Here is a 13,152-nt window from a genome sequence, read left to right as displayed (position 1 = left end):
AATCTTCATGATTTCTGTTATTTTATGACATCTATTGACAGATTCTGTATTCCTATCTACTGAATCTATTTAACTAAAAATCCGAACCTTACTGTCTTAAATGCAAAACTGCAACTTTATATATCAGCACATTAATATAGTGATTAGTATAGATTAGTGTGACCATAAAAACAGTACAAATGATTTTGTTCATATTTATTAGAATTATAATACATTAGACTGAATTTTTTATGCAGTGATGACAATGTAACAAATTTTAAAAATAGATTAAAATATTAAGTGTTTAGTGTTGTTTTTTAAAAATATCCATTATTAAGAGCTGGGCAAACTTTATAATTTGTGCATTTATGCCATCTATTAATTAAAAGTCATTAACTCTGTGTTCTTGAATCAGTTTTGTAACCAAAACACGTGAAATTGTTTAAGTAGGAGTCAAAATCTTACTGTTTTGAATGCAAAAGTAAAGCTATTTCAGCTCACAAAAAACTTGAGAAAACACAGGTTCTCATTAAGAACGAGACCGCTTCAAAGTGACTTTTTGTTATTTAAAATGAGATAAATGAGAAATTAGGAAGGATTTTTAGAGTAGAAGATCTTGAACACTCCATTTCGAATTTGTTTGGTCTTTACCCCATAAACAATAGGGTTGAGCAAAGGAGGGACAAGTAGGTAAAGGTTGGACAGAAGAATATGAATATAGGATGGAATATAGAACCCAAACCTGTGTGTAAAGAAGGAAAAGAAACCCAGGAGATAAAACTCAAGGAAGACACAAATGTGGGCAATGCAGGTGTTAAAGGCCTTGAATCTTGCTTCTTTTTGAGGCAGATTGAAAACAGTTATAAATATTCGAATGTAGGAAAGTGTGATGAAGATTACATCAAGTCCAAGTATACTGAAAGCCACAAACAGACCATAGATCTTACTAATTTGAACATCACCTGCTGCCAACTTCACGATGGCCATGTGCTCACAATATGAATGTAAGACCACAGTGGTCCTGTAGAATTTCAGCCAGCATTTGAGGAGAATGACACATGGAGCTACAAACAGGGCTGCTCTGAGTGTCACCCCAACCCCAATCTGAGTGAGAAACTGGTGGGTAAAAATGACTGTATGTCTCAGAGGATCACAGATTGCCACATAACGGTCCAGGGCCATGGCCAGCAAAATACCTGACTCAATACACTGCAATGAGTGGATGAGCCACATCTGCAAGAGACAAGCATCAAAATATATTTGTGGCAGGTGAAACCAGAATATTCCTAGCATTTTGGGTAGGATGCAGGTACTGAGAGCAATGTCTGTTGCCCCAAGCATTGCCAGGAAGATATACATGGGCTCATGGAGGCTGCGCTCAGCTTTGATGATGATCAAGAGCAGGGAATTCCCAAACACAGCAATGATGTACATGGCAGAGAAAGGAATCCCAATCCAAAACTGCACAGTCTCCAAGCCAGGGATCCCAATCAGTGTCAGCACTGAAGGCATAAACACTGAGCCATTGAGCTTGAGCATGTTGGCTTACAGCTGCTTTAGAAAGCCTTCCGGTTTAGTAAGTTTGTTTTCTTTCTTGTGCTATCGGTTCTCACCTGGATTTATAGAAATTTATATAATCAGAAATTAAATATGGCTTTAAGGGTGTTTTGTTGAGCACACTCGTGTACTGGTTAAATAGATCCAGGAATACCTCCTAAAGCCTCTCTCCCTTACTTTTTCTCTCATATTGTCTCTATTTCAACACAAAAGCATAGAATACCGCACATGATTCAATATACAAAGAAGACCTCTCACAATGTATTTCCATGTATTTATCAGTTGAAGAATATCAGTTTGGTTTTCCAATAGGCTTAGAAATAAACAATACAGAATAAAATTGATTATATGTTAAATGGTAAACAAGCCAGATGGAAATACCTAAAACTTGATAAACAAAAAAAACTTATCAAATTTTAGATCTGAAAATGTTGTAATGACAAAATTGTACTTGATAAAATAATAGTCTAAAAGAATACTAGCCTAAATCATAACATATTTTATTTATCTTAAAACATTTTCTCATGCTAATATCATATCAATAAGTAGTATCTTTTAAAAACATATAAGGCAATTACAAAACTTCAGTAAAATAAATCTGAAAGCATCAAACAAATAAACAAGTATTTCAAATGATCTAGAAAACATTGAAAAGATAAATGTATTTGTTCAATGGAATTTAATTGTGATGTTATTTGTTAACAAGAATAATCAATTTTTATATATTTATTTTTTATATACAGAACATCCATTGATCTTTATTTTATTTGACAAAATTTGCATTATTAAAAGACAGATAACAAAATTTGAGCTTATACTGAATCTGATAAATTGAGTTCTATAGTATCTTGAATATCATATAAGAAGTATCAACTGAGGGAAAAGAGAAGTACCACATGCAGATGCTCCTGGCAATACAGATATTTACTGTATCTGCAGGTGAGGTCCAGAATGTACTGTGCATAAAAGCAATCCTAGAGAAAATACCGTTAACTTACCTGCGTGAAATGTTTTTCTTTTGAGGTGGAAGAGGAGGTGGTAAAGAAGGGCAGGGGTTCAAAGGTAAATGCAGAATGGCTTCTCCATTTCAAAATGGTAATAAAAATATTTAAATCATCGCATTAGGGCACATTTGAGGAAAATAATATTTTAACCAGAGTAGGCTCATTGCATACTGCTTTACTAATATGTACAATTTTCAAGTAATTAAGCAGACTTAAAGGATAATTTTGTTTTAACAGCAGCTATCTATTTTTCTTCTGGTCCTCTGAGGCTTGATCTGTTTCAGCATCACAGAGATACTTTTCCACACATTTTCTAGGGAACCATCCCCTCATTCTTGAAATATCTTCTATAAAGGAATCATCAAGAATATTGTCTCCATACAACCAGTATTGTAAACCTTTAGTGGCTAAAATGAATTCCCCTTTTTGTAGCTGTATTTGGGGGTCTTCTGTGCAGGGTTTGTGAAGATGGTTTTGATTCTTTTATTCAATGGACAGCAGGTACCACTACAATCTCTATTACTTCTGACTCTCTTATCTGCTTTTTGTTTCAACTGTTCTATTGCTAAGCTGACTGGTCACAGCCTTCTCTTACTGGACACTCAAGTCCACCTTCTTCAAGGATCCCTGACCAATGTAAATACCTGTTTAAAGTTCTGCCATTTACTTACCATATTATAAGGAAAAACATAGACTTCATTTAGTTGATAATATTGAATTAGAGCTTTAGTCTTCTCTTCAATCCATAATTCAGTAGAAGTTTTGTTTCTGAGAATTAATTTCATCTGGATAAAAAAAAAATCCCAAAAGCTGTGGTTGTTTCTAAAGCTAATTTCAAGGCAAGCAAGGTGGTTTACAGTTAATCCAAATGGAACAATTGGAAGAGGACCTCTCCTGGCTTCACTCATGTCAATCTTCACTGTGTTCCATCCAGAGGAGAGCTGATTATAAAGCTTTATGTACATAGTCATCACAAAAATGAAAGCAGTATGGATATTTATTTCTCATTGGAATATTTGTATATCTTATGTAAAGTCTAATCGTTCTTTGGCTGAATGGGTAGGATAAAATGTCTTTAGGTCAAGATGGGTGTCTAACCTTGCAGAAGAAGAAAGTAAAGTTGCTCTGAACTGGTTACAAAATTTGAATAGAAAATTTATTTTTTTTTTCCTGGAGTTGTTCTTTATTGACTCCCTTTCGAAAATACCTGAGTTAGGCATATATGCACATTACATGGTTTCCACCAATAATATCTCTGGGTTAGAAAAAGACTCAGTTAATTAAAACCCTGCCTCTTCTGATGCCTTAAGCATGTGTTTAGTTGATTGCTGGATAATCTAGGACTTAGATGAATCTGTAATATTGGTAAACAGCCTTCCCATCGGTTTAGCTCTCAGATATTTCCTGAGTGCATGACTGGAAGCCACTTGTGGACTTTCTGGGCTGATCTAATTATTCTTTGCCTGGCTCTTTAAGTTCTTTCTACATAATCTTACCTCCCTTAATACAACTATCCCATTAGCATTCTCTCTCTCTCTCTCTCTTTTTCATACACACACATACACATATACACACACACACACACACACACACACACACACACAGAGAGAGAGAGAGAGAGAGAGAGAGAGAGAGAGAGAAAGAGAGAAAACACATGTCATATTCCCCATCAGATCCATTTTAATTAAAGGTAGGACAATATGTATAGGTATGTATAGATACTTTTCTCTCTCCAGTGTGAGATGTGAGATGAAAAAGTTTTACTCTCCAAGGAAACTGCCATTTGCATCATCTCCAGTTTTTAATACTTCCTGATCACTTTCTGTGATATTTTCTATTAGCTGTGGTGGAGCCACAATGTGACTTGTGACCACATTGTACAAAATTCAGAACCACATGAAGGAGCTTTTCTCTGAAGATTGTTTAATAACTAGGAGAAAGCTGATGTCAAATTTGATGGGTATTTCTTCCATCCTAATATCAAAGAATCCTTACATGGAAAAGACTCAAACACTAGAAACACTTTATATGTTTCGTTATAAGAAACTTCAATTTAATCTCTTAGCTACTATGTGTGCTACTAATTCCACCAAGAGGTAAACATCTGTGGATCCAATTTATATTTATACAAAGTATTTTATAGATAATTCTATTAAAGGACTATTTTTCTAGAACGACAGTAGAACTCTAAATTACCCAGGGTGAAGATTTACTTTTTATTCATATTGGGTGATGACAGATTTTTTTTCCTTCAGTAGGCTGTACAAAATATTTTTCAGAGACATCACGGAGTCAGAATTACAAGTGAGCCAAAAATGCCACCTACTAACTCCCTTAGTCTCTTAAGGACTATAACCCCAAAGGATTTTTTGTTTGTTTGTTTTGATTTGCCTTTTCAATTCACCACTTATTCTTGCTGACTAAGGAATATACCAGTCTCCTTGATCCTGTATCCATCTGTTATTAATTCTCATGATCAACTCTCCATACCCTCATGAGGGTCCTTAATATGAAGTCGTTATTCTGTTACTTTTTCATCGTTGCCTATTCAATCAGACAAAACCTCCTTTGCATAATAACATCCAGATAAGTTACCTTCTGCCAATAAATGCCTAAAAACAGCCTATTTTATATTTCTCCCAGAGAAACCCACTGCTCAGTGCAGTTCCTAAACCATTGTTTTTCTATACAATTCATTTATTTTAATATTTTGCTCCCTTTGTATTTGTGTTGATATATCACCCAACAAATTCCTTCAGAATTTTTATTTTCTGGCAGTGTGTAGAATTAACTTGGGGAATGAGATCCCCTGGTTTCAAAGTCATATACATGCAAATTTTCATAATTAAAAATGTAAAGAAATAAAAAAGCACATCGCGTGTTATAATTAGGGCACAAAAAGGTAAGAGAGAGAAATATTTTTGTGTCTGGATCTTATTTTTTTCCTTGGTGGACACACTAGTACACTAACTTTGCTTTATGCATTAATATGAGGACAATAGCCATGTCTCCCTCCAACAAAATAAACAAAAGTTTCCATTCATGCTTCACATTAGCTTCACCGAACTGCAACACAAACTTGCACCCTACCTTGGAAAACTACCTATTAGACATTCCATGTTATTTATAGTCTTGTATCCTGACAAAGCTTTCATTTTTGTATGCAGTATATTGTCACATGTCATTTTTTTTCTTTCTTTTATTCCACTACTCCATATTAATAATTCACCTTCTTTTACATTTTGTTCATGGTAAAACACATTGGTTACTTCTTTGACACCTGACACAATATCTGTGCTCCCTCTATGCCTGAAAATCTCACATTTTATTAGTACATTCAGCTTTTCTAACAAAGAAGCTCAGTGATACAGAGAAAACTACAATTCTGAAAAGTTGCTACTTAAATTTATGCAGCTCTGAATACTCTGGCTAGAAATTCTACTGTTAAACTTCACCTCCCTCTTCAAATTGCCTGTAATAATTCTTCTCTCCATTATAAAATGTTAGTTACAAGTATACAAATTTTCCTCTTCCTATTCCCAATCCCAGCAGGAAGAACATCTCTCCTCCACTTCTAGGCTAGTCTTCCTATCTATGTTCTCTGTTTGCTTGCTTATTATCTTTTTGCTAAAGCCTTGTAATATAAGCGTTTAAAATATATTTGTTTTTCTTCTGCTAACAAAATATTCATGTTCATGCACATTATTTTATACTATAAGTGGTGATCTCCTCCTTCTAATATTCTGTTTTACACTTTATTTATAGCTAGAAAGTTCAAATATGAACGAAAAATAAATATCTCAGATTTAAAGTTTCTTTGAATTAAACTCATTCTTCACGTTGTTGGCAGAACTTTTCTCCTTTTTATCCCTAATTCCTTCTGATCGATAAAGTAGGAAATGCCTCCGTTCAAAAATTTGGGAAGGTAATCTACTCTTAATTTCACTTAATTACTCATTTTTCCAATGAGGTGAAGATGAATAGTGACTCATATGGTTGTTGAGATTGGGAAAGGTGTTCATTTCATGAGAGCCACTTTATTACTTTTGATGGTCTAGCTCTAAGTTCTCGCTTTCTCTCTCTCTTCTTCATGCTCTCTCTGTCATATCTCTAACTCTACCCACCATCTTTATCTATCTCTATCTCTATCTCTACCTCTCCAATTCACTCAAGACCAGTATGTCTTTCTGTTTCTGCTGTCACATCGTACATAACTTCATTTTGGAATGGTTATGGCTGGGTGGAGAACTCACTCTACTTCAGAAGGTAGTGAAATAGCTGATTTGGACATGATTTTCAAGTATTATGATTTAATATGGCTTCACTAATCATGTAGCCAACATAGCTCAGTAGACTTAAGATTCCTAAAAGAGATTCTTGATTTTGTGTAATTGCATGTGGAAAAAATCTTATTTGTCTAAAATAGAACTGGATAACTACTGTTCATTTAAACCCAGTCTACACTCAGTGATTAAATGCTTAGCATATAGGAGACCCAATTTAGTATGTACTATTAACATATTTGTTTTTACTTTATATTAACATTGCTAACAAACTTATTTTCAGTATTAACCAAACTGTATCTTAGAATTTTAAATACTATTTTTAAGTTGTACAATTTTTTTAGATTTTACTCTGTAATCCTTTTTTCTTTAGATTTTCTTGGCCTTGTCATCTGACCAATAACAATTTATCATTCAACTCTCAGTTCAAGAATCACCTCCTCTATGAAAACATTCCTAACATTCTTAAACAGAGCTAAAAATTCTTCCTTTGGATCTTAAATATAAGAAGATGACTACTCAGTACATCCTAGTAGAAATTAATTTAACCTGTTATGTTTCCTGGATCTATTTTGTGTAAAATATAATATGGTTGCAAATTCATTTATTCTATTGCCTGGAATATATCAGAACAAAGAAGGGATTGTGAGGAATTAGAAAAATGTAAGGAATCAATCTAAGAAACATGCTAAGAATCTTAGTATCTTGATATTTAAGCTTTCTTTGTTTCCATTTTGGCATTATGTTCATATATTTTCCTGAGTTAGAGTCAGAACATATACCTGCTTTAGTGAAAAAAAAAATCTGAAAAGATACACCATAAACAAGAAAAGAAATAAAAACTGAAAATGTTCACTAAGCAAAGAGAAACCGGTGTCCTAGGTGAAATCCTGATGACTGGATTATTATTTTCCTTTAAAAATTTCTACTCAGAGTAACTTTTTAAGCAGAATTGAAGATTCAGTTACCGTACTCTCCTTAGATTCTTTATAATAATTTTTCTACCTGTATCTCAGAGGCACTGAGAAGTACGCATACTCACAAGTTTAATTTTCCAGACTTCTCATGTGCTTGCACCTACTCATGCTGATGTAACAATACATGCAGTTATAACTAATGAAATTTTGAAGAGACAAATATACCATCAGCAGTTGTGCAAGAGTATGAGCCAATTCTCTTGAGGAATGAAAGACTGATAAATTTTATTCCCTATGGTGAACACTATTTAATCCATCTGCCTTTTAATAAATGTCGGTATGAAAATAAGATGTATAAAAATAAATCTAAAACTTCTTGGTCTCTACTGACTGAATATTAGTGATTCCTATTCCTATCCTACAGAATTTTCACAGAAGGAATTTCAGTCTTCTGTTTTTCTTCATGCTTGAGTTAATAACTAACAGGTCAAGGGATGCCCTCCTATCATATCACACACGATAGAGAAAGAGAAAACTGATTGCATTCATGGTGGGAAGAAGTCAGAACCAATCACCAATTCCAGGAAAGCATTTCCATTACATTCAGAGACTTATAATTTAATTTCATGAAATTTAAAGAACAAGCGAACTGATTGATCATGAACTGGCTGAATAATGAGAAAGAGCTGCATGTTGAGGAGACCAAAGTATTTTATACTTTGAAAAAAAAATACCAAAAAAGAGAGAGCTCCATATTAGGAGACCTTTAAAGACATGCAGAGAGTCCTTAACTATTCAGCATAGTACTGGTTGGTATGTGCATGTGACAAAACCACTTGAGGGTGGGAAAATATTACCCTAGACTTTCATAAATAACTTTGGCTAATACTCTCATGAATATGAATAGAGGATATTTCTGTATGTCAGAATAGAAACCATTAAAACTCAAAGAGCATTTGGTGGAATAATCGAAGGTTTATTACTTGAGGCATATTAGCCCTGGTCTAAAAAATATCCAGACCTATCTAAAAAGCCTTGAATTCAACACCAGAAATGATCAATTTATGTCTGTGTAACATGGCTTTCTTCCAGAACAATCCCCAAAAATGTGTACAGGGATGTAAAATTAACCATCCATCACCTACGAAAGCAAATTTCACAGTGTCTGACATCCAATAAAAAGATGAGCAGGAATGTAATGAAGCAGTAAATATGATACTTAATGACAAAACATCAATCAGTTGAGCCCAATCAAGAATTGTCACTAATGTTAGAAATACCAAAAAAGTTTAAATAGTAATGATGATGATATTTTATGTACTTAAATATTTGAATAAGGTCTGTAAGATATTAAGAAATTTAATTTATACTTTTAGAAATAAAAACTGAAATGCCTTAGGTGAAATACAACTAAACAAGATTCAAAACAGATTAGAATATTGAAGAAAAGATAAGTCGACCTGAAGACATAACAATAGAAATGAACCAAATTGAAACACAGAGAGATAAAATGAGTAACCTAAACACTTAATAAACAGAAGAAAAGTTAATAGCAAGTATCAGAGCAGTTATAAATTAAATGAAACACAGAAAAGAGAAAAAATCAATTAAACAAAAGGTAATAATTTTGAAAATGTCAAAATGATCTTGCCTTGCAAGATTGATCATGGAAAAAGGTAAAATATACAAATTTTATGTAATAAAAATTAGATAGGTAACACTATTATAGACTGCACTAATGTTAAAAAGATAACAATAGAATATTTTGAGCAATCTTCTACCAATAAATTTTAAAAACTCTTAAAACAGATAAATTTTATGAAAGACACTAACTGCTTTTTTACTCAAGAAGAAAAAGATAGTCTGAGAATAACTAATCTATTAAAATCATCACATTTTGAGTTATGAACTTTATACAAAAAACACTCCAAGTGCAGATGTTTCTTTTGTGATTCTGACAAAAATTGCAGGATGAAGTAATACCAATTCTACATAGACTGTTTCAGAAAAATAATGTATATGGAAAACTTTGCAACTCATTCCATCAGTATCAAAGCCAGACAAATGCATTAAAATAAAATTTATACACAAATATTCCTCAAGAAGACACTTTCAATTGAAGATATTTATGCAGCCAAGAAACATATGACAAAAACCTCATCATCACTGGTCATTGGATAAATGCCAATCAAAACCACGGTGAGATACCATCTTATGAAAGTTAGAATGGCAATCATTAAAAAGTTAGAAAATGACAGATACTGGAGAAGATGTGGAGAAACAGGAACACTTTTACACTGTTGGTGGGAGTGTAAATAGTTCAATCATTGTTGAAGACAGTGTGGCGATTCCTCAAGGACCCATAACCACAAAATACCATTTGACCCAGCAATCCCAATACTGGGTCTATACCCAAAGGATTATAAATCATTCTATTATAAAGACAGATGCACACATGTGTTTACTGCAGCACTATTCACAATAGCAAAGACTTGGAACCAACTCAAATGCCCATCAATGATAGACTGGATAAAGAAAATGTGGCACATATACACCATGGAATAGTATGCAGCCATAAAAAAGAATGAATTCAGAGCAGTTATAAATTAAATGAAACACTGAAAATGGAAAAAATCAATTAAACAAAAGGTCATCCTTTGCAGGGACATCGATGAAGCTGGAAACCATCATTCTCAGCAAACTAACACAGAAACAGAAAACCAAACACTGCATGTTCTCACTTATAAGTGGGAGTTGAACAACAAGAACATATGGGTACAGGGAGGGGAACATCATACATTGGGGCCTGTCAGGGGCTGGGGGTTTGGGGAAGTGACAGCATTAGCAAAAATACCTAATGTAGATGATGGACTGTTGGGTGCAGCAAATCACCATGAGACATGTATACTTATGTAACAAACCTGCACATTGTGCACATGTATCTCAGAACTTTAAGTATTACACACACACACACACACACACACACACACACACACACAAAATGCTATACATATACTATATACATTATATATATACACAGAATACCGTGTGTGTGTGTATATGTATGTATGTGTGTGTATATATATATATATATATATATGACTTTAAGTTCTGAGACACATGTGCAGAATGTGCATGGCTTTCTCTGTATGACATATTACATTGACCAACATCTGAGTGTTAAAAATAACTGGATTATATTTGTTGAACATTTTAGCGTATATATATGTATGTGTGTATACACATACATGTATCTATATATACACACACACACAATATGTATATTTAGCGTATATACACATATATATGGTGTATACACACATATAGATATTTACATATGAAACAAAAATATATAGTGTATATACACACATATATATTTAGTGCATATATATACCAAAAAGTTTATTAAATATAATCCAGTTATTTTTAACATTCAAATGTCAGTCAATGTAACATACCATACAGAGAAACTAAAACTACACACATGCACATATAACACACACACACACACACACACACACACACACACACACACACACACATACTATAGCAGTCTTTTGGTTGCTGCAGAAAAATATACCTAACTGAATTCAACACCCAAGCTGAAACTTGTGCATATTGTTTCCCTTGTTTTCTGTCGTACAGATTTGTATATAGATTTATGATACACTTTGGAAATAGTATGTGGTCTCTATCTAGATTAACATTTTTTTTTTGCATATGGATGTCCAATTGTTATGGCATTTTTTTTAAGACCACACACGTTTATATATATTTGGGTTAAGAAAATGAATCACAAGCCATATAAAATCGAGAGAGATTGGAAAACTCTAAGTACCATGTCTACTCCCAGCTGCCTAGAACAAAAGATCCATTAAAAATCCATGGTGTGAATTTCTACCACGGGTTGGAGGATGGAAGACTAAGGTTTTCCCGCAACTTTCCCACCTGCCTCCTGTCAGTGCTGAGAACCAAATACAGGTGTGTTCCTACACGCTGGAGCGAAGCAGTGTTGCTGTGTTATGGCATTTTTTAAATCTTGATTGAGGCTTGGCAATTAAAACAATTATATGTTTAAGGCATACACATTGATATTTTGTCAAAGCTTACTGTGCATAATGATTTCAAGAATTATGCTAATGAACATATCCTTCGTCCCATGTAGTACAGTTTGTGTGTGTGTGTGTGTGTGTGTCTGTGTGTCTGTGTGTGTGTGTGTGAGAGAGAGAGAGAGAGAATTTTTAGGTCTACTCAATTTGAAAATTTCTAGTATATAATGTATAATTATTAACTATACTTTCCTCACTGTACCTTACATATTTAGAATGTATTCATCTTATAATTGAAAGCCTTACACTTTGACCAACATCTCCCATTTCCTTCACCCCTTAGTCCCTGGAAACTACTGTTCTACCCTTTGTTTCTCTAAGTTTGACATTTTACATTTTACTTAGGTGATATCATACAACATTTGTCTTTCTTTGTCTGGCCACTTTAACTTAGCATATTGTCCTGCAGTTTTATTCACATTGCCACAAATGGAAAGATTTCTTTCTTTTTAAAGGCTGAATAATAATTCATTGCTATAATTTATTATAAATTATACTATAAATTATAGTATGAATAATAATTCATACTATAATTTATTCATCTATTCATCTGTCAGTAGACACTTAGGCTGTTTATTTACATCTTGGCTATTGCAAATAATGCTACAATGAACATGAGAGTGCAAACATCTTTGAAATTTATATGTCATTTATGTTAGATATAAATCCAGCAGTAGAATTGCTGGATCATGTGGTACTTCCATTTTCAGTATTTTGAGAAACCTCCATACTTGATTCCAGTGACATGTGAAGACTCTCAATTATTCTAAAATGGAAGTGATGTGTAGTGATTTACACGTTAATGAAGACTTCTAACCCAGAATGTGCAACATGACTTTAAAAGACAGTATTATTGAAGCGACCAAAGAATTTACTATGAATACTTTATACGTGTGTTCAATAAACAGATATTAAGGATCTACTTACATCATGTACTGTATTTAGATTCATAAAAACACAAAATTTCTCTCAACCACAAGGTGTTTACAAAATAGTGAAGAGGCACACATTGAAAAATAGTTGTACCCCTACATAATTAATCTTTTAGGAGGATAAGTAAAGCATCGTGGCAGGAAATGATTTACTATGTTCTTGGAGGTTAGGAACGACTTCACAAATATGACATGTTCTCAATCATATGTGGAATCTGAAAAAAACTGATTTCTTAGAAGCAAAAGTATAGCAGAGAATACTAGAGGCTGGGACTAATAAAGGAAGAGGGAAACAAGCAGAGATTTTTTTTAAGAAATACAAAATTACAGCTGGATAGGAGGAATCAGTTCTATTATTCTACACCATTTAG

At 33.4% G+C, this 13,152-nt stretch overlaps 1 protein-coding gene and 1 pseudogene across 1 annotated transcript; both read right to left on the bottom strand.

The window, feature by feature from the left end:
* Window positions 1-567: 567 nt before the first annotated feature.
* LOC101045953 (olfactory receptor 52A5-like) lies at window positions 568-1,518 on the bottom strand. The gene has a single exon (XM_003923827.1). The coding sequence runs from the start codon at window positions 1,516-1,518 to the stop codon at window positions 568-570; it is 951 nt and encodes a 316-aa protein (XP_003923876.1).
* A 1,262-nt stretch (window positions 1,519-2,780) lies between these two features.
* LOC101046276 (palmitoyltransferase ZDHHC6 pseudogene) lies at window positions 2,781-3,325 on the bottom strand (annotated as a pseudogene).
* Window positions 3,326-13,152: the final 9,827 nt, after the last annotated feature.

This window comes from Saimiri boliviensis, chromosome 6 (genome assembly GCF_048565385.1).
Source record: "Saimiri boliviensis isolate mSaiBol1 chromosome 6, mSaiBol1.pri, whole genome shotgun sequence".
NCBI classification, from domain to species: domain Eukaryota; kingdom Metazoa; phylum Chordata; class Mammalia; order Primates; family Cebidae; genus Saimiri; species Saimiri boliviensis.
Note: the sequence above shows the minus strand (reverse complement) of the source record. Positions and strands in the feature narration are given on the sequence as shown.

Coding starts and splice junctions, on each gene's coding strand:
- LOC101045953 (XM_003923827.1), bottom strand. CDS start 1,518: ATGCTCAAGCTCAATGGCTCAGTGTTTATGCCTTCAGTGCTGACACTG.